Genomic DNA, 23,435 nt, shown 5'->3' with positions numbered 1-23,435 from the left:
GAACCTGATACGGCCATACTCTCTCTGATTGGTCACAAATCCCAATAGGGCGCCGTGTTGTAGATCTAGTTTGAACCTGAGTCGGCCATAGTCTCTCTGATTGGTCACAAACCCCTTTAGGGTGCCATGTTGGAGACCAAGTCTGAACCCAAGTTGGCCATACTCTCTCTGATTGAACACAAAACCCTATAGGGCGCCTTGTTGGAGACCAACTCTAGTTGGCCATTGTCACAAGCCACTATAGGGTGCCATGTTAGCCCCAACAGGGCGCCATGTTGGAGACCACCTATGAACCTGAGTTGGCCATACTTTCTCTGATTGGTCACAAGCCTCTATAGGGCGCCATGTTGGAGACCAAGTCTGAACCCGAGTCGGCCATACTCTCTCTGATTGGTCACAAACCCCTATAGGGCGCTATGTTGGAGACCAAGTCTAGTTGGCCATTCTCTCTGATTGGTCACAAGCCCCTATAGGGCGCCATGTTGGAGACCATCTCTGAACCCGAGTTGGCCATAATCTGTAATCGGTCACAAGTCCTTATAGGGCGCCACATTGTAGACGTAGTTTGAACCTGAGTCGGCCATACTCTCTCTGATTGGACACAAACCCCTATAGGGCGCCATGTTGGAGACCAACTCTAGTTGGCCATACTCTCTCTCTGATTGGTCACAAGTCCTTAAAGGGCGCCATGTTGGAGGCCACCCATGAACTTGACTTGGCCATACTCTCTCTGATTGGACACAAACCCCTATAGGGCGCCATGTTGGAGACCAACTCTAGTTGGCCATTGTCTCTGATTTGTCACAAGCCTCTATAGGGCGCCATGTTGGAGACCAAGTCTGAACCAGAGGTCGGCCATACTCTCTCTGATTGGTCACAAACCCCTATAGGGCGCTATGTTGGAGACCAAGTCTAGTTGGCCATTCTCTCTGATTGGTCACAAGCCCCTATAGGGCGCCATGTTGGAGACCATCTCTGAACCCGAGTTGGCCATAATCTGTAATCGGTCACAAGTCCTTATAGGGCGCCACATTGTAGACGTAGTTTGAACCTGAGTCGGCCATACTCTCTCTGATTGGACACAAACCCCTATAGGGCACCTTGTTGGAGACCAACTCTAGTTGGCCATTGTCTCTGATTTGTCACAAGCCTCTATAGGGTGCCATGTTAGCCCCAACAGGGCGCCATGTTGGAGACCACCTATGAACCTGAGTTGGCCATACTTTCTCTGATTGGTCACAAGTCCTTATAGGGCGCCATGTTGGAGACGTAGTTTGAACCTGAGTCGGCCATACTCTCTCTGATTGGACACAAACCCCTATAGGGCGCCATGTTGGAGACCAACTCTAGTTGGCCATACTCTCTCTGATTGGTCACAAGTCCCTATAGGGCGCCATGTTGGAGACCAACTGTAGTTGGCCATACTCTCTCTGATTGGTCACAAGTCCTTATAGGGCGCCATGTTGGAGGCCACCCATGAACTTGACTTGGCCATACTCTCTCTGATTGGTCACAAGCCCCTGTAGGGTGGCATGTTGGAGACTAAGTCTGAACCCGAGTTGTCCATACTCCCTCTGATTGGTCACAAATCCCTATAGGGCGCCATGTTGTAGACGTAGTTTGAACCTGAGTCGGCCATACTCTCTCTGATTGGACACAAACCCCTATAGGGCGCCATGTTGGAGACCAACTCTAGTATGCCATTGTCTCTGATTGGTCACAATCTCCTATAGGGCGCCATGTTGGAGACTAAGTCTGAACCCGAGTTGGCCATACTCTCTCTGATGGGTCACGAGCCCCTCTGGGGCGCCATGTTCGCCTCCGTAAATCCCCCTGACTCCATCCTGACGTCCAAACCTAATTCATCATCGCCACCCGCTGATCACAAAGCAAAAGCAAGCGCAGTGTTGAACGAGAATAATCTTTAATTGTTGGGTTTTTTTTAGGGAGAAATCTCAAAGTACATCCACAGAACCAGCACGTAGTGGGTCAGGGAGCGCTGTGGCACGTCCGCGTCGATTAGAGTCCCTGGAAAGACGCAGCCAGCACATCTGGGAGGATACAAGCTGGAGAGCGAGCGTCCGGTCGATCGCGGGCGCGAGGCGGAGACGGTGCAAAGAAAGCAAGAAAAGGACGAAGCATGCATAGTCCACCAGGGGGCGTGAGGAGCTCGTCCTTGTACAAAAAAAGTCGGCATGGGGGTGAAGATCATCAGTGAGGTCAGCAGGAAACATCCATCAAGAAAGTATAACATCAGAACAACAACAATAATTATAAGAAGAAGACTAATAATATCAGAACAAAGAGTCCTTCTAGCAAATACGAGCAGAGATGTTGTAGGAACGGTCGAAAGGTCCATTTTAGATTCCACTCCAACGGTCATAATAATAATAATCTTCTTCCTGGTAAATCTCCTCAAATAGTCGCACTTCTCCATTTCAAACCCACAAATGTGCGTTTGTTTACTAACATCTTTATTATTTTGATCACTGGCTGACTTTACTTGAAGATGCGTAGCGAAGCCTGTCTGTAAAAATAGAATCTTTGCGGAATATTTAAAAAAATACATTTGAAATGTAATATATAGTTAATATCATTGCATTAATCATAATTAGCACATTACCAACTTGAAAAAAAAACGTTTACTTTTTTTTTTTTAAGTGGCTAAAATATCTAATCATCAATGTAATAAAAAATAATGTTACATTTGACCATTTTTTAACATTTAAAAAAACTTCCTAATGTGTTAATTATAATATAATTGTGATTATTTGTATTGTTTATAAAGATTGTTGTGTGGTATTATTATTAATAATTAGCATATTAGCAACTTAAAAACATATTTTCTAAAAATTTTAAGTTGCTAAAATATCTCAAATTCATTGATATATTAAACAAATGATGGTTAATTTAACATTTTTTACCATTTAAAAAAGGTTCCTAATGTGATAATTACAAAATAAGTGGAATTATTTGTATTGTTTATAGGGATTGTTGTGTGGTATTATTATTAATAATTAGCACATTAGCAACTTAAATTTTTTCTTTTTAAACATTTTAAAAAGTGGTTAAAATATCTAAAATTAATTAATATATTAAACAAATAATGCTCAATTTATTTTATTTTTTTTTACCTTTTGAAAGAGTTCCTAATGTGATCATTATAATTTAATTGTGATTGTTTGTATTATTAATAATAATCAGCACATTAGCAACTTAAAACATTTTTTTTATTTTAAAAAGTGGCTAAAATTCATTAATATATTAAACAAATACTAAATGTATTTATTTTTTTTACCATTTAAAAGAGTTCCTAATGTGATAATTATAATATAATTGTGATTTTTTTTTATTATTAATAATAATTAGCACATTAGCAACTTAAAACATTTTTTTTTTTGCAGATTTTAAAAAGTGGCTAAAATATCTAAAATTCATCAATATATTAAAGAAATAATGGTACATTTTACCATTTTTTTTACCATTTTAAAAATGTTCCTGATGTGATAATTATAATACAATTGCGATTATTTGTATTGTTTATAATGTTTGTTGGGTGGTATTATTATTAATAATTAGCACATTAGCAACCTAAAAAAAAATTGGGGGAAAATTTCAAAAAGTGGTGAAAATATATAAAATTCATCAATATACTATACAAATACTAATGGAAATTTGTATTGTTTTTTTATCATTTAAAAACATATACTCATGTGATATATATGTATATATATATAAAATATAATTTTGTGTTTTTTTTGGTTTGTTTATAATGCAAAATTATTGCAGTATGGTATTAATAATAGTAATTAGCACATTAGGACGTTAAAAAAATGTATGAAAAAAAATCCAATATTCATCAAATGGTATTATTAATAATGATTACCACATCAGCAACTTTTTTTTTTTTTTTTTTTTTTCAAAAAGTGGCTAAAATATCTAAAGTTCATCAATGTACTAAACAAATAATGATGGAAACTTGTATTATTTTTTAGCATTTTGAAAAAAGTACTAATGTTATCATTATAATATAATTAGGATCTGTTGTTGTTTATAATGCAAAATGTCTTCTGTATGGTATTAATAATAATAATTAGCACATTAGGAAGTAAAAAAAAATGTCTGAAAAAAATATCCAATATTCATCAAATTGTATTATTGATAATTAGCACATTAGCAACTTTTTTTTTTTTTGGGGTGGCTAAAATATTTCAAAATCCTTTATATAATAAACAAATAATAATGGAACATTTTCATCATTTTTTACCATTTAAAAAAAAGTACTAATGTGGTAACTAAGATATAATATAATTGTTTTTAATGCAACATTTTTGCTCTTTGGTATAAATAGGAATAATTAGCACATTAGGAGGTAAAAAATTCCAAACAAAAATAAAAAAAAAGTGGCTAGATTATCCAATATTCATCAATATATTAAACAAATAATAATTAATGTCACCATTTTTTTTTAATAAAATGTCCTAATGTGATGATTATAATATAATTTAGATTTTTAAATATGTTTATAATGATTGTTGTGTGGTATTATTATTATTAATAATTGTTTCAATTGTCAAAAAAATACACATATAAAAATGTTGTTGTATTAAATTGCCTAAAAGCGATCAAACCAGTTTATTATTGTTATTATTATTATTAATATACTGATAATAATAATTATTATTAATATTACTTACATCGCAGTTATATTGGTAATAATTAATGTAGTGAAGTTGTTGATTGTCAGTGAAGAAGTATACTTGATGGAAGTACTACGAAGTATACTTGATTGAAGTACTACGAAGTATACTTGATTGAAGTACTACGAAGGTAGTGGACAACAGGGATCGTGTCTCGAGTGTTAATGGAGTGCCGCTGATGGAAACAAACATCGAAGGGAAGTGGGTAGAAGCGGAGTTGAAAGAGAAGCTGGTAATTACGTATACACGCACAAAAAAAAAAAAAGAGGGAGGTGTGGTCGCCGTGGACACAAAAGAGGAAAGAAAAAGACGACCAAAGTTCTCCTGGAGGAAGCGAAGTGAAGTTTCGACTTTACAAATTGTTCTAGTAGCCAAATGTTCCACAGAAAGATGGTCCTCCCTCCCGCCGGGTTTAGTCGTGTAGAAAATGTACAAAATGATTCTCTCTCTCTGCGAGTGTCCTGAAGTGTTATAAAAATATACAATTCTCCAATAACAAAACCCCTAAAAGTTAAATTATTCTCTCCGTGCGTCGCCATGACGACCAAACACCTGAGCTGCACGCCGCCTCCTGATACATTCATCATCATCATCTTCATCATCGTCATCATCATCGAGTCCAAAAGTCTTTTCCGGAATATTCCATCACTGGTCAGCCAGGCGGTTCTCATATTTGCTAAGGATGTTGCGACATCGTCCAAGTTCTTTGCGCATCTCCGCCACTTCCTGTCGCAGGGCGGCGTTCTCGCGCTCCAGGAAGGCGGCGCGCACCGATATTTGGTTCTCCTTCAGGCGCCGGGCGTCTCGGGAGCGCTTGGCCGCCTCGTTGTTTTTGTATCTCCTGCTCCAGTACTTCTCGTCCTGGGGGAACACAGGCCACATTTTTTTTAATATTGTTTGTCTTTGGGAGACAAAACACTACAATATTGCAATAAATCATTCCCTATCATTCAAAATCATATTTCAAAAATGCATTTTTATATGAATTTATCTAAAAAATATTTTAAAAAAAGTTAAAGATAAAAATATGTTAAAATTTTAAATATGAAATGTCATGTAAAATATAATAAAATGTGATTAAGTTGAAATAAACGTACTATTAGGGAAAAAAATGAAAGAATATTATTTTACAAAATAATTCAATTTCATTCCAAATCAAATTTAAAAAATACATTTTTCTAAAATATATATATTTTTAAAAACTAAAACATTAAAATTTGTTAACATGTAAAATATTAAATGTAATGTAAAATATAATACAATGTGATTAAGTTGAAATAAATGTACTATTAGGGAGATGATTAAAGAATACTGTTTTACAAAATCATTCCATTTCATTCAAAATTAAATAAATAAAAAAACATTTTTATATTTATTTACATATGTAAACAATATTTTTTAAAACTTAAACATAGAAATAAATTACAATTTTAAATATTACATGGCATGTAAAATGTAATAAAATGTGATTAAGTTGAAATAAATGTACAATTAGGGAGATAAATGAAAGCATATTATTTTACAAAATAATTAAATTCTATTCAAAATTAAATTACAAAAATGCATTTTTGTATTTATTCATCTAAAATATATATTTTTAAAAACTAAAACATAAAAATATGTTAACATGTAAAATATTAAATGTCATGTAAAATATAACAAAATGTGATTAAGTTGAAATAAATGTACTATTAGGGAGATGATTAAAGAATATTGTTTTACAAAATTATTCAAGTTCATTGAAAATTAAATTGTTTTTTTTATATATATGTATGTAAACAATATTTTTTTTAATTAAACAAAAATATATTAAAATGTTGAATATTACATGGCATGTAAAATATAATAAAATGTGATTAGGTTGAAATAAATGTACTATTAGGGAGATCAATTAAAGAATATTGTTTTACAAAATCATTCAATTTCATTCAAAATTTAAAAAAAACATTTTTCTATTTATTTACGTATGTAAACAATATTTTTTAACTTAAACATAAAAATATATTAAAATTTTCAATATTACATGGCATTTAAAATATAATAAAATGTGATTAAGTTGAAATAAATGTACACTTAGGGAGATAAATTAAAAAATATTATTTTACAAAATAATTTAATTTCATTCCAAATCTAATTTAAAAAATGCATTTTTGTATTTATTCATCCAAAATATATATTTTTAAAATTTAAAACATAAAATGTAAAATATTAAATGTGATGTAAAATATAGTAAAATGTGATTAAGTTGAAATAAATGTACTATTAGGGAGATAAATTGAATAATATTGTTTTACAAAATCATTTAATTTCATTCAAAATTAAATTTAAAAAAACAGTTTTATATTTATGTAAAAATATATTCTTTAAACCTAAACATAAAAACATGTAACATTTTTAAATATATGTTTACTGTAATAAAATATGATTAAATTGCTAGTGCAAATACTAATATAATGTTTACAGTAATAAATTACTAGGGTAAATAATAATGCTTTACAGTAATAAAATCTGATTTAATTGCTAGTGTACTTGTCCAGGGTGTACGCGGCCTTCCGCCCGAATGCAGCTGAGATAGGCTCCAGCGACCCCAAAAAGGGCCAATCGGTAGAAAATGGATGGATGGATGCTTGTGTACTATTAATAATAATAATAATAATAGCTTACTTTCAAGTTGTCGGGCACCAGGATCTTGCGAGCCTTCTTCACCATGGGCTGCGGCTTGAGCTCCTCCTCGCTGAAGGACTGCCTCCTGGGGTCAAAGTTCTGCTGGCCGGGCCCGTTGGACAGAGCCATGTCCGAGGGGTCCATGTCGAACATCTCCATGCCCTCCGGACCGCTGTCCGTGGGCGTCAGCAGCGGCGGGCAGGAGGACGACGGGGACGACGAGCAGGACGGAGACTCGTACGAGTCGTTCATACTCGTCTGGCTGCCTGCGCGCACACAAAAAGAAGAAAAAAGAAAAAAACTTTGAGCAACTTGTCAATCTGCACTGAGGAGAGGCAGGCAGCAGGCTGCGCTACACCAACATCACCGCCAGGGGGAGTCAGAGTGCAGTGTGGCACAAGGGGCTGAGTGTAAATTCGCCTCACTTTTACGCAATAAAACTGGAATCAAAAACAAAAATCATGCCAACCGCACTTGCAGGAAACATCTCGCATGAAAAAAATAGTTTTTATTGTATAATAAGACGTTGTGGGAACGTAAGAATGGAGCATCGTGTGGGAAAAGTGATGTAACTTTCGATCCTTACCCTTGAAAGCAGTTTAGCCACAGCCTGCTTCTACAAGATGATGTGATATTGTTGGCATATGTATCGATAGTGCATGATATGCAGAAGATACAGCTGGCACTTGTATAAGAAGCTCTGTCTAATTTGCCATTTTTTTTTCACATTAAAAGCTCGGCAGCTTGACGCCATCGCCCTTTTATCATTGTTGGTATCATTGTTCAGAACGATAGTGCATGATAGGCGGTCTGTAGGAGATCTAGCACAAGAGCTGACAGTTGTATGGGCATTTCAGTCAAATGTGTACCTTTGTCATTGGTTGACAATAAAATCTGTGATTGCTTTTTTCCCCCTGTATTGTCAATCAACATTGATAGTGCATGATAGGCGGTACATATGAGATACAGTTAATCGCAGGCATTTTATCAGGATTGCATTTTTACATGTACCTGTGTCATTTTTTTGCAATAAAAGCTATGCAACTCTACATGATAAAATGTTTCCGGGTTTTTTTTGCATTTATTATTGATAGTGCATGATAGGCGGTACATATGAGATACAGTGAATCGCTGGCATTTTATCAGGATTGCATTTTTACATGTACCTGTGTCATTTTTTCCTATAAAAGCTAAGCAAATTGTGGTTATAAAATGTTTCCGGGTTTTTTTTTTGTATTTATTATTGATAGTGCATGATAGGCGGTACATATGAGATACAGTTGAATCGCTGGCATTTTATCAGGATTGCATTTTTACATGTACCTGTGTCATTTGTTTTGCAATAAAAGCTATGCAACTCGACATGATAACATTTTTCCGTTTTTTTTTTTTGCATTTATTATTGATAGTGCATGATAGGCGGTACATATGAGGTACAGTTAATCGCTGGCATTTTATCAGGATTGCATTTTTACATGTACCTGTGTCATTTTTTTGCAATAAAAGCTATGCAACTCGACATGATAAAATGTTTCCGTTTTTTTTTGCATTTATTATTGATAGTGCATGATAGGCGGTACATATGAGATACAGTTAATCGCAGGCATTTTATCAGGATTGCATTTTTACATGTACCTGTGTCATTTGTTTTGCAATAAAAGCTATGCAACTCGACATGATAAAATGATTCCGTTTTTTTTTGCATTTATTATTGATAGTGCATGATAGGCGGTACATATGAGATACAGTTGAATCGCTGGCATTTTATCAGGATTGCATTTTTACATGTACCTGTGTCATTTTTTTGCAATAAAAGCTATGCAACTCGACATGATAAAATGTTTCCGGTTTTTTTTGCATTTATTATTGATAGTGCATGATAGGCGGTACATATGAGATACAGTTAATCGCTGGCATTTTATCAGGATTGCATTTTTACATGTACCTCTGTCATTTTTTCCTATAAAAGCTAAGCAAATTGAGGTTATAAAATGTTTCCGGGGTTTTTTTTGTATTTATTATTGATAGTGCATGATAGGCGGTACATATGAGATACAGTTGAATCGCTGGCATTTTATCAGGACTGCATTTTTACATGTACTTGTGTCATTTTTTCCTATAAAAGCTAAGCAAACTGAGGTGATAGAATGTTTCCGGGTTTTTAATTTGATTTATTATTGATAGTGCATGATAGGCGGTTCATAGATGATACAATACAATAGCTGCAAGCTGCATTGGCATTTCAGTCAAATGTGTACCTCTGTCATTGTTTGACAATGAAATCTATGTAGTTTGATACAAAGAGATTTTTCTCCCTATCAATAATAAATATTGATAGTGCATGATATACGGTCCATTGCTGACATATTGTAGTAAAATAGCAGCCGGTTGTATAAACATTTTAATTGAATGTTTGACAGTAAAAGTGAAGTAGCCTGATAAGAACATATTTTTACCCCCATCATAAAACAATATTGATAGTGCATGGTAGGCGGTATAAAGGAGTACACAATACAATAGCTACAATAGCAGGTGTTTAAGCATTTCAGTGATATATGTACTGCTGTCATTATTTGACAATATAAGCTTAGTAGCTTGTTGTGATTATTTTTTTCCCATCAATTAATGTCGATAATGCATGGTAGGCGGTATATCTGCGATACAGTTAACTTCCCTGTTATCAGGATTGGAGTTGTATAGGAATTTCAATGATGTGTGTACTTTCGTCATTTCGTCAAGTAGCTTAATGCGATACATTTTTTTGCCCGATATTATTACTGACAGTGCATGATAGGCGGTATAAAGGAGTAAACAATACAATAGATACAGTCGCAGGAGCGTAGGCATTTCAGTAATATATGTACTGCTGTCATTATTTGACAATATAAGCTTAGTAGCTTGTTGTAATAATTTTTTCCCCTCAATTAATGTCGATAGTGCATGGTATGTGGTATATCTACGATACAGTTAGCTGCCCTGTTATCAGAATTGGAGTTGTATAGGAATTTCAGTGATGTGTGTACTTTCTTTCGTCATTTCGTTAAGTAGCTTAATGCGATACATTTTTTCCCCGATATTATTAACGACAGTGCATGATAGGCTGTATGTATAAGTAAACAATACAATAGATACAGTAGCAGGTGCTTAAGCATTTCAGTGATATATGTACTACTGTCATTATTTGACAATATAAGCTTAGTAGCTTGTTGTGATAAATTTTTTCCCATCAATTAATATCGATAGTGCATGGTAGGCGGTATATCTGCGATACAGTAGAACAGCTAAAGTAGCAGTTGCACGGCTAATTCAGTATGGATGCATGGTATGTAGAAGATATGGTGCAATATTTTGGCGTGATTTGCTGTGTATCTGTCCTGATTATTATCATTGATAGTGCATGATAGGCGGTGCAATAGTTGAATGTCACATGACTAGCACCGCGCTCGCGTCTTATCTCATCAGGAACGGACAAAAACACAAAGATTTCATCCTGGCGCTTCCACATTCCGCTGCACTCAAGTCAATAGTTTCCGTCACCACGCACGCTATGTACTGCATCTCCGAATTTTTTGTTTTGTTTTTTTCGTCAGTGCAGCCTCCTGCTAGAGGGATCCTGCCGGAATGTTCCGGTTCTAGCCTGGATTGGAATGTATTTCCCAGTTGGTGGGCAGTTGCTAACGTGTACGGATGGAGAAAGACTTCCGCATATTTCATGACGGACGGCTTTGTAACGGAAATTGGCAAATTTTTTTTAGGAAGACATTTTCAGTCCACCCAACTCCCAATTCAAAGTCAAAGACAGGTGGCGCCATTATGAAGCAGTAACTCGGTATCAGTGCGGCGTCCGTACAGCTAGTGAGTGTGCCACACACTCGCCAAGACTGCGTTTAACTATTACTCATAGTAAATAATAACATCAAAAATAAATATGTTTCACTTTTCTTAGCCTGTTAAAAAAAAAAATACATGCACATGCGTCACGGCCAATTTTGCAAACTCAACTTTTTTAAACTTAACAGAAGTTTTAGGTCTAAAAATGAGATTTGTCTTTATTTTTCCGAAGCTGCCTGACGTTTGCTTGCTTTAAGGCGAGAAAAGCCATGAAAGATGACGTGAATAATGACATATTTGAAGTAAATAAAATAATTATTCATATTACAAACCTTACGTAAGTAACATTTGTTTGAAACTTGAAATGCACCAAAATAAATTTGTCAAAATATTTAACACAGAAATGGCCTTTAAAGTGTTCAGTCATTATTATTTTTTAATAATACCTTTATTCATTTAATTTTTGATGATAGTTCGATTGTTATTATTATTCAATAATAAATTCCATTTATAGAAATAATCCCCTATAAATATACATATATATATATATATATATATATATATATATATATATATATATATATATATATATATATGCATATATTATTAAAGAATAATAAGTGAATCTATCATAGTCCACTTCTGTAATTGTTTTGTTTTTTAAATCAAAATTCAATTAAAATTAAAACAACGTTTTATTTACATGTGAATAAAATCTGGAAATAAACTAAGTAGTAACAAGTATTTAAACCCGAAATGGCCTTTAAAGGGTTCATTTATTGTTGTTGTTATTATTATTATTATTTAATAAGACATTTTTTTCATTCATTCATTTCATTTTTTGATGACAGTTAATTAATATTCATTATTTAATTGTATTATTATTTAATGTATTCATGTATTTTGTTTATAAATCTTATGTCATTATTATTATCATTATTATTATTTAATGTATTTATTAATAAATAATAATTATTATTATTAATGCTAAATAATGATAAATGAATGCATCATAGGCCACTTCTGTAATATTTTTTTAATTAAAACTAAATTAAAATTAAAACATTTTTTAATTTAAATTTGAATTAAATCTGGAAATGCACTAAAAGTAAAAAAAAAGTATGTCCAATTATTCAATACAGAAATGGCGTTTAAAGGGTTAATTTATTGTTGTTATTATTATTATTATTATTTAATAAAACATGTATTAACTTTTTTGATGAGTGATCAGTGATACCAATTAATCAAAATTAAATTAAAATTAAAAGTTTTTTTTATTTAAATTCAATCTGAAAATGCACTCAATAATTTTTTTAATTTTTCCAATTATTTAATATAGAAAGGGTTAATGTACTGTTGTAATTATTATTTAATAACACAATTGTTCATTCGTTTACTTCATTTTTGATGATAGTTCATAAATTATCATTATTTAATTTATTCATGTATTTTGTTTACACATCTTATGTTATTATTATTATTATCATTGTTATTATTGACTGTGTTCATTATTAAATAATGATAATTATTATTAACACCAAATAATGATAAATGAATCCATCATAGGCCACTTTTGTAATATGTTTTAAAAAAATCAAAATAAAATAAAATAATAATAATAATTAAGTTTCAAATACACTAAATGTAAAAACCTAAATTTTTCTGAGCATTTAGTACAGAAATGTCCTTTAAAGGTTTAATTTATTGTTATTATTAGATATTCATTAATTTATTTAATTTTTTATGATAGTTAATTAATTTTTATTATTTAATACAATTATTTAATTTCTGCATTTTTTTTATTAATCTTATCATTATTGCATGTATTTATTATTAAATAATAATTATTTAATTATTATTAATAATATATAATAATAAATAAATCCTTCATATATATTTTTAAATGCACATTTTATTGAAATGAAAACATTTGAAAGGCACTAAAAATGATCTGTGTGTCTAGAAAAGTAAATCTAATCCATTAATTTTTTTTATTTATTTTTTATTCTTGAGTGATAAATGACAATTTTTCCAAATATGTGTGGAGTTTTCCAAGTATTTCATTCATTCATCCAATGAATGCATTATGAATTAATAACAAATGTATGAAATAGTTGCAAAGGTCAACATTTGCAACTTCATAAAATGAGTGTTTCAAGATTCATGAACACATGAGTTTACTGTTGTTTATCATTCATTTACAGTATTCTATACAGTAGTCTTTTATGTATTTAATTGCATTCCTTTGAAATAGTCCATGTTTTTGCCTTTCTAGAAAAAAAAAAGAGTGAGAAATGACCACGCTCTGCTTCTCCCGACTCCCTTTCAGACCTGCACGTGTGACTTTGTTGTGACGCTAATTATTGCCAGCGTTTTTGTGAGGAGGCCTGCTGGCGTTTGCACTCACTCACTCACTCTTCCTGTACACAAGCCTCTGCGGGCTCCGCCCCCTGGCCGGCCGGCTCCGCCCCCTGTTCCCTCGCTCCAGCGGCCTCCGCACGTGTAGCGGCGCGTGCACATGGCCGTGGCGTGTGAAGCCAGGGGAGCTTTAAAGACACGCAACTATAAACACTCGCGCTCCCTCCCCGGGTCTCGTGCTGGGCCCCGGCTCGCAGCGACCGCCCCGTGCGCCGCGCTTATTAATAATTGGCCGGACGGAACGCTGATTGCGCTCCAGACGGCGAGGAACATCGATCACATGCAAAAGTGGCGCTGAGTCATAAGAGTTTTATCTCGTGGTGTGTTCCTCCTGCTGAGGAGAGCAGATTTCAAACGCTAGCCGGCTAATGTTAGCGTGCATCAAGTAACCGAAATAAGCCTGAGCTGTACGCCTAAAAAAATTTGCTTAAAAATAAGTTAGCATACTAGCATTAACATAACAGGCATCATCAATCAAGTAACAAATGTTTGATGTTGAGGTCTATATCTAAAAAAAAAAAGAAAAAAAAGAAAAAAAATTGTTAGCATGCTAATATTAGCATGCTAACTGGTATCAGCCGTCAAGTGACAAATGTTTGATGTTGAGGTCTATGTCTAAAAAATAAATTAAGTGAGCATGCTAACATTTGCATGCTAAAATTATCATGCTAACATCAGCATGCTAACAGGTATCATCCGTCAAATGAGGTGTATATCTAAAAAAAACAAAAGTTTGCATGCTAACAGGTATCCTTCTAGTAACAAATGTTTGATGCTGTGGGGTATATCTAAAAAATATACATATATATCTAAGTTAGCATGCTAACAGGTATCATTGGTCATGTGACAAATGTTTAATGCTGAGGTGTATATCTAAAAAAAATGTTTTATTAAAAATTAGCATGCTAACTTTAGCATGCTAACAGGTATCATCCGTTAAATGACAAATGTTTGATGCTGAGGTGTATATCTAAAAAAAAAAGTTTGTATGCTAACTTTAGCATGCTAACAGGTATCCTTCAAGTAACAAATGTTTGATGCTGAAGGGTATATTAAAAATAATAAAAAAGTTAAGTTAGCATGCTAACAGGTATCATCTGTTAAGTAACAAATGTTTGATGCTAAGATGTATATCGAGAAAAATAAAAATATTAAGTTTGCATGCTAACATTAGCATGCTAACAGGTATCATCCATCAAATGACAAATGTTTGATGCTGAGGTGTATATCTAAAAAATAAAAAAAGTTTGTATGTTAGCATACAAACTTTTTTTTTATAAACCTGTTAGCATGCTAATGTTAGCATGCTAATTTTTAATAAAACATTTTTTTTAGATGTACACCTTAGCATCAAACATTTGTCACTTGACAAATTATACCTGTTAGCATGCTAATGTTAGCGTGCAAACTTAGTATTTTTAATTTTGCTAACAGGTATACTTCAACTAACAAATGTTTGATGCTGAGGGGTATATCTGAAAAAAAATTGTTAAGTTTGCATGCTAACAGGTATCATCTGTTAAGTAACAAATGTTTGATGCTAAGGTGTATATCTAGAAAAATAAAAATAAAAAGTTTGCATGCTAACATTAGCATGCTAACCTTATCATGCTAACAGGTATCATCTGTTCGGTAACAAATGTTTGATGCTGAGGTGTATATCTTAAAAAAAAAATGTTTAAGTTTGCATACTAACATTAGCATGCTTGCAAGTATCGTATCGTCAAGTGACAGATGTTTGATGCTGAGGTGCATATCTAGAAAATTAATTCTACAAAAGCTAACATTAGCATGCTAACAGGTACTATCCGTCAAGTAACAAATGTTTGATGCTGAGATGTATACTTACAAAGTTAGAAAACTTAAGTTAGCAAGCTAACTGTCAAGTGACACATTGTTGAATGTCAGGTGTACACCTACAATATTAGCTTTAAAAAGTTAGCTAACTTAAGTTAGCATGCTAACTGCTATCATTTGTCAAGTACCAAAGCTAGCATGCTAACATTAGAATGCTAACTATTTATCTGGTGGTTTTATTCCTCCTGTTGAGGGAAGCAGATTTTGCAAAAACCCTTTAAAGTTCCGCCGTGGCCGCGGGTTCGATACCCAGGGCCACGGGAGGGCCGCTACCTCCCTGAACCCCGACTGGGGGAAATGCGAGGGGGAACTCACCATGCAAGCAGTCGCTGGACCCCGTCAGACTCTGGGGTTGAGCCACCTCCAGACCCAGGAGGGAGGGCGAGGACGAGGGCGAGGAGGAGGAGGAGGAGGCGGGCGGCGAGGGGGGCGGCAGGCACTGGGAGCTCTGGTTGGGCACGGCCGACTGGGAGCTCTGAGAGGGGATCTGTGCCGAGCTGGAGCTGTTGTTGCTGTGCATGTTCCCCATGCCGTTCTCCGTCAAGAACTCCTCCAAGTCCATGTACTGCAGCTGGAACAGGCCCCCGTCAGCCGGCAAGGTGCGGTCCCACAACAGGGGCCCCAGGAACTGGTTGAAGTTCCCGCCGCCACCGCCGTTGCCGCCACCGCCGTTGCCGCCATTGCAGCCGTTTACTCCCGCCGAGTTCCTCATGGGGCCCATGGGGTCCTCGTCCATGTCCAGGGGCCGCTCTTTGTCTGCGCCACAGGAGAAGACATGATCCCTACTGAGTACTCGGGGCCCAGCAAAAGAATCGTTCTTTTGTACACGAGTCAATTCTTAAAAAGACGTTTTTTCTCTCTCACCTGTGACTCCTTTTAAAAAAGTTCCACTTAAAACCGATGATACCAGATGATACATCGCGGAAATTGATTCAGAGTCGATTCCGAATCGAATCGTCGCCCCAAAATCGGATCGAATCGGGACGTTTTTGGTAACTCAACACATTCAGTCATATGTTAAAGTGCTAATTTCCTATTCCAAATGGATTGATAACTTTCAAAAACCGACAGAAAAAGTAAAAAATGTTAAAAAGTTTTCTGGGTTTTTTGTGCGAGAATCGATTTTCAATCGAATGGTCACCCCGGGAATCGAACTTGGATCAGATTCACGTCCGAAGCGTTAGCATGCTAACAGCTATCATTTGTCAAGTAACACATGGTTGAAGCTATAAATTAGCTAAAAAAAAGTTAGTAAATTAGTGTTAGCATGCCAACAGGTACCATTTGTCAAGTAATAAATGTGTATACCTACAAAACTAACTTTAAAAAAGTTAGCAAATTAGCGTTAGCATGCTAACTGGTATCATTCGTCAAGTAACACATATTTGATGCTGAGGTGTATAGCTAAAAAAATTGCTTAACAAAAAAAGGTAGCATACCAGCATTCGCATGCTAACAGGTATCTATAAAATTAGCTAAAAAAAATTGCAAACTAGCAGGTATTATTTGTTAAGTAACTCATGGTTGAAGTTGAGGTGTATAGCCACAGAATTAGCTAAAAAAAAAAAGTTAGCAAAATAGCATTTGCATGCTAACAGGTACCATTTGTCAAGTAACAAATGTTTGATGCAGAGGTGTTTACCTAAAAAAATAGCTTTAAAAAAGTTAGCAAATTAGTGTTAGCCTGCTCACTGGTATCATTCGTCAAATAACGAATGTTTGATGCTGGGGTGTATACCAACAGAATTAACTTTAAAAAAGTTAGCAAATCAGCATTAGAATGGGGTAAAAAAATGGATGGATGTTTTTTTTTTTTAATAATATACACAAATTTCAGCAAGCAGGGTTTTGGATTAGTGTGTTGGTTGCATTTCTTTTTTTTTGCGCCATGACTCGGGAAGGTTGTCTGGATTGGGTCACAGAGGTAAATACTTTACTCGCGACGGTCACAATGTGGTGGCAGATATTTTCAATTTAAATTGGTGGCACCCCGCACAACCCAGATGGTTTACCAACCTTTTATCCAGCAACTAAAATGCACCAAACATTAATAAGTGCAATGTTTTTCATTTTTTCCCATAATTCAGTGCAATGGGTGCAATTTGGTGTTTGGATGTTTTCTACCCCCCAAAAAAAGACGAGCGGTAGAAAATGGAAATGGATTGATGTTTTTGTTTTCATAATATCCACAAATTTCAGCCAATAGGGTTTTTTTTTCTGTGTTGGTTGCATTTCTTTTTTTGCGCCATGACTCGGGAAGGTTGTCCGGGTTAGGCCTTATTGGTAAATGCTTTACTCGGGACGGTCACAATGCGGTGGCAGATATTTTCGATTTAAATCGGTGACACACCTCACAAGCCAGATTCTTTACTAACCTCCTATCAAGCAGCTAAAATGCACTAAACATGAATAACTGTCGTGATTTGCATTTTTCCCCCATAATGCATTGCAATGGGTACAATTTGGTGTTTGGATGTTTTTTCCGCCCCAAAAGGGACAAGCGGTAGAAAATGGAAATGGATGGATGTTTTTTTTTTATAATATCCACAAATTTCAGCCAATAGGGTTGCATTTTTTTTTGCGCCATGACCCGGGAAGGTTGTCCGGGTTGGGCCATATTGGTAAATGCTTTACTTGTGAAGGTCACAATGCGGGGGCAGATATTTTCGATTCAAATCGGTTTACCCCTCACAAGCCAGATTGTTTACTAACCTCCTATCAAGCAACTATAATGCACCAAACATGAATAAGTGTCGTGTTTTGCATTTTTTCCCATAATGCATTGCAATGGGTGCAATTAATTTCCCCCCCCCCAAAAGGGAGTAGCGGTAGAAAATGGATGTTTTTGTTTTTATAATATCCACAAATTTCAGCCAATAGTGTTTTTTTGTGTGTGTTGGTTGCCTTTCTTTTTTTGCGCCATGACTCGGGAAGGTTGTCCAGGTTGGGTCATATAACTAAATGCTTTACTCGCGACGGTCACAATAGGGTGGCAGATGTTTTCAATTTAAATTGGTGAAACACCAGATTCCTTATCAAACGAAACGTCCTTTGGACGTGTGCGTCGGCGGCGTAATCCGAGGTCACGCGTGCCAGGTACGGATCACGTGGGTAGAAACAGAAACAACAACAACAACAGCAACCCACCTTTGATGTCGCAGGGGCTCCTGAGCCGCTGGTCCCCCTTCATGGGGTGCTGCAGGAGGGACTTGAGCCCCGCCATGGAGCTGAGGTGGCCCCCTGTGAGGGAGCCCGCCGGCTGGGTGCAAGAACCGAATTGGGGGCTGGCGCCGGCAGGGAGGTCCGGGGTGGGGAGCTGCTGGCTGAGCTGCCTGGACATCCTGGGCCAGACGGTGGCTTTGAGACACCTGTAGGGTCAAGGGGGGTGGGACCCTGGGGGGGTACTTGGAGGGGCGAGGCGATTTGACCAATAGGAGTTTGTATGCCTGAGGGGGGTAGAAGGGGGGGGGGTGTTTACAGTCACATTATTATTACAATGACAATATTAAGAGGACAAGCAGTAAATAGCACGTGCAATTTACCTGAAAGTGTTGACGAGCGGCCTCCTTTTTTAGTTCCGTGTGAGGATTTTGGCTTCCAAATATTCCATCGCACTCCTGGGCAGAAGCGAACTGGGAGGAAGGAAGGGGAGAAAAAAAACAAAAACAAAAAGCAGCAAAATGGCAACAAGAAGAAGAAGAAGAAAAAAGAAGAATTTTATCCTCGGGAGACGAAGCGGAAACAGGAAAAAAAATTCGTGGACGAGAGCAGGAAAAACGTCGGTGCTGTCGTTGAAATGACAAGTTGATGTTTCTGTCCCTGCTTTGCTCGCGCTCACTTGTCCGTGGCGTGGAAGGCGAGTGGGAGGAGTCACGGCGTGGAAGGTGGGCGGGGCTTTGCTAATTTGCATGCGAGTGTGTGCATGTGTGTGTGCGTGTGTCCTCTCGTCTCCGGAGCTCAGATGGAACGGCCACGGGTGGATCACGTGACGTCACAAGTCGCGCCGAGGCGTGGCCAAGTGATCCCTCCAAGTTGGAGTATTATTTATGAGACGCGCCCACTCTCGTGCCGCGCCTCAAGGCGGCAGACGGCTGTCACTTGACCCTGGTGTTTGTTTACATTTCGCCGACAACGCTGAAATGTGGTCCCTAAACGTTTCCCAATGAACACGTTTCGGTTCCCCCTGTTCGATTCCCACAAAACGTGAGCGTCCTGCATGAGTTGCCTTCCCTTTCTTTTTTCTTCCCAGGCGACGTGAACGCACCAACACGTTGCCTCTGGGTGTACAGAAGGCGCCACCGCCTCACGTGTACCGCGCACGCAGCCAAAGCCGAGCCTGCTCCCTCGCGCTCTCATTGGCCGGAGGCGGGAGCGGCGGCGAGCGCTCATTGGACAGAAGTAGGTCGGCTCGGCCCGCCCACTCGGAGTCCCTCTCCGTGCATGCGAGTGCCGCGTGAGGGCCCGAGTTGGAAAGAGCAACAAAAAAAAAAGGGGGGGAGGAAAAAAAAAAGAAAAACTACGAAAAAAAAAGGGAAGAGCGAGCACATGCGAAGCAGCGCTCCCGCCACAGGAATCCGACTACTCCGAGAAGGATGTGCTCAAGTTGAGGAGTAAACAGTTTGACAGGCTGGGAGCCGCTCGGCGGTGAATAATTCACAGTGTGCGCGCACACGTGACTTGACCTTTCAATGCAATCCAACTGTGCAGGGGATGAACAAGAATAAGACAGCTGGATATTCGCTTTGGAAAACAACACGATTGCGTTTAAAGCGGAAGTTCTTTTATATACGTCACATTTAGACCAGCACACTTTTGTCTACATATATTAATATAATTGAATATTAAAGACCTACTGAGACCCACTACTACCGACCAAACAGTCTGATAGTTTAAATATCAAAGATGAAATATTACCATTGCAACACATGCCAATACGGCTTTTTAGTTTACTAAATTGCAATTTTAAATTTCCCGGGAGTTTCTTGTTGAAAACGTCGTGTAATGATGACGGGCTGTTAGGAATATGAGCGCTGCACACACACACAGCTAAAAGTCGTCTGCTTTAACGGCATAATTACACAGTATTTTGGACATCTGTGTTGCTGAATCCTTTGCAATTTGTTCAATTAGTAATGGAGAAGTCAAAGTAGCAAGATGGAGTTGGGAAACTTTAGCCTTTGGCCACACAAACACACGGTGATTCCTTGTTTAAAATTCCTGGAGGTGAAACTTTCCTATGGATCAGAGCGCGGTCAAGAGGACATGGATCCCGATCACATGTCAACCAGCAGGTTTCGGTGAGAAATTTGTGGTTAAAATGTCAGTTCTTACCGGAGAAAAGGTGAGCTTGTACCGTCCATAGCTGCCGTCGACTCCCCTGAGACACCCTTTCGACTATCAGGTACTATTAAACTCACTAAAACACTAGCAACACAATACAAAGATAAGGGATTTCCCAGAATTAACTTAGTAAATGTGTCTAAAACCATTTTTTTTTCTAGTCAGTCGCTATCAATATCCTCAAACACGAATCTTTCATCCTCGCTCAAATTAATGGGGAAATTGTCGTTTTCTCGGTCGGAATAGCTGTTTTTGTTGGAGGCTCCCATTAAAATCAATGTGAATATATGAGGAGCCATCAAACTTAAGACATCATCGTCTGCGACTTCCGGTAGAGGCAGGGCTTTTCTCCAGTTGCGAACTTTATCTGGAGGTTCTCTACTAAATCCTTTCAGCAAAAATATAGCAATATCGCGAAATGATCAAGTATGACACATAGAATGGACCTGCTATCCCCGTTTGAATAAGAAAATCTCATTTCAGTAGGCCTTTAATATAATTGAATATTAAAGGCCTACTGAAACCCACTACTACCGACCAGTCTGATAGTTTATATATCAAAGATGAAATATTAACATTGCAACACATGCCAATACGGCCTTTTTAGTTTACTAAATTGCAATTTTAAATTTCCCGGGAGTTTCTTGTTAAAAATGTCGTGTAATGATGACGGGCTGTTAGGAATATGAGCGCTGCACACACACACAGCTAAAAGTCGTCTGCTTTAACGGCATAATTACACAGTATTTTGGAAATCTGTGTTGCTGAATCCTTTGCAATTTGTTCAATTAGTAATGGAGAAGTCAAAGTAGCAAGATGGAGTTGGGAAACTTTAGCCTTTGGCCACACCAACACACGGTGATTCCTTGTTTAAAATTCCTGGAGGTGAAACTTTCCTATGGATCAGAGCGCGGTCAATAGGACATAGATCCCGACCACATGTCAACCAGCAGGTTTCGGTGAGAAATTTGTGGTTAAAATGTCAGTTCTTACCGGAGAAAAGGTGAGCTTGTGCCGTCCATAGCTTCCGTCGACTCCCCTGAGACACCCTTCCGACTATCAGGTAATATTAAACTCACTAAAACACTAGCAACACAATAGAAAGATAAGGGATTTCCCAGAATTAACTTAGTAAATGTGTCTAAAACCATTTTTTTTTCTAGTCCGTCGCTATCAATATCCTCAAACACGAATCTTTCATCCTCGCTCAAATTAATGGGGAAATTGTCGTTTTCTCGGTCGGAATAGCTGTTTTTGTTGGAGGCTCCCATTAAAAACAATGTGAATATGTGAGGAGCCATCAAACTTGTGACGTCATCGTCTGCGACTTCCGGTAGAAGCAGGGCTTTTCTCCAGTTGCGAACTTTATCTGGATGTTCTCTACTAAATCCTTGCAGCAAAAATATGGCAATATCGCGAAATGATCAAGTATGACACATAGAACGGACCTGCTATCCCCGTTTGAATAAGAAAATCTCATTTCAGTAGGCCTTTAATATAATTGAATATTAAAGGAATACTGACACCCACTACTACCGACCAGTCTGATAGTTTAAATATCAAAAATGAAATATTAACATTGCAACACATGCCAATACGGCCTTTTTAGTTTACTAAATTGCAATGTAAAATTTCCCGGGAGTTTCTTGTTAAAATGTCGTGTAATGATGACGGGCTGTTAGGAATATGAGCGCTGCACACACACACACAGCTAAAAGTCGTCTGCTTTAACGGCATAATTACACAGTATTTTGGACATCTGTGTTGCTGAATCTTTTGCAATTTGTTCAATTAATATTGGAGAAGTCAAAGTAGAAAGAAGGAGTTGGGAAGCTTTAGCCTTTAGCCATACAAACACACCGTGATTCCTTGTTTAAAATTCCTGGAAGAGAAACTTTCCTATGGATCAGAGCGCGGTCAAGAGAACATGGATCCCGACCACATGTCAACCAGCAGGTTTCAGTGAGAAAATTGTGGTTAAAAAGTCAGTTCTTACCAGAGAAAAGCTGAGCTTGTGCCGGCCATAGCTGCCGTCGACTCCCCTGAGACACCCTTCCGACTATCAGGTACTATTAAACTCACTAAAACACTAGCAACACAATAGAAAGATAAGGGATTTCCCAGAATTAATTTAGTAAATATGTCTAAAAACATTTTTTTTTTCTAGTCCGTCGCTATCAATATCCTCAAACACGAATCTTTCATCCTCGCTCAAATTAATGGGGAAATTGTCGTTTTCTCGGTCCGAATAGCTGTTTTTGTTGGAGGCTCCCATTAAAAACAATGTGAATATATGAGGAGCCATCAAACATGTGACGTCATTGTCTGCGACTTCCGGTAGAAGCAGGGCTTTTCTCCAGTTGCGAACTTTATCTGGATGTTCTCTACTAAATCCTTGCAGCAAAAATATGGCAATATCGCGAAATGATCAAGTATGACACATAGAACGGACCTGCTATCCCCGTTTGAATAAGAAAATCTCATTTCAGTAGGCCTTTAATATAATTGAATATTAAAGGCCTACTGAAACCCACTACTACCGGCCAAACAGAGTGATAGTTTATATATCAAAGATGAAATATTAACATTGCAACACATGCCAATACGGCCAGTTTAGTTTACTAA

At 36.9% G+C, this 23,435-nt stretch overlaps 1 protein-coding gene across 1 annotated transcript; it reads right to left on the bottom strand.

Moving 5' to 3' along the window:
- Nucleotides 1-1,907: 1,907 nt before the first annotated feature.
- dbpb (D site albumin promoter binding protein b) lies at nt 1,908-19,899 on the bottom strand. Its single transcript, XM_061915293.1, has 5 exons — nt 19,013-19,899; nt 18,618-18,916; nt 15,786-16,226; nt 7,365-7,630; nt 1,908-5,561 (listed from the first exon to the last, which is right to left on the bottom strand). The coding sequence occupies exons 2-5, from the start codon at nt 18,808-18,810 to the stop codon at nt 5,346-5,348; spliced, it is 1,116 nt and encodes a 371-aa protein (XP_061771277.1). The 5' UTR covers nt 18,811-18,916; nt 19,013-19,899; the 3' UTR covers nt 1,908-5,345.
- Nucleotides 19,900-23,435: the final 3,536 nt, after the last annotated feature.

The sequence above is a fragment of the Nerophis ophidion genome, linkage group LG11, assembly GCF_033978795.1.
Source record: "Nerophis ophidion isolate RoL-2023_Sa linkage group LG11, RoL_Noph_v1.0, whole genome shotgun sequence".
Classification (NCBI taxonomy): Eukaryota; Metazoa; Chordata; class Actinopteri; order Syngnathiformes; family Syngnathidae; genus Nerophis; species Nerophis ophidion.
The sequence above is the reverse complement of the archived record's forward strand: the minus strand, read 5'-3'. Positions and strand labels throughout refer to the sequence as shown.

Bases quoted from the DNA above. Each gene is read 5' to 3' on its own strand.
- dbpb (XM_061915293.1), bottom strand. From the start codon at position 18,810: ATGTCCAGGCAGCTCAGCCAGCAGCTCCCCACCCCGGACCTCCCTGCC. The intron at 16,227-18,617 runs GTGGGTTGCTGT...CCTGTGGCGCAG, and splicing joins GAGCCCCTGCGACATCAAAG to ACAAAGAGCGGCCCCTGGAC. The intron at 7,631-15,785 runs GTGAGTTCCCCC...GTGTGCGCGCAG, and splicing joins GTCCAGCGACTGCTTGCATG to GCAGCCAGACGAGTATGAAC.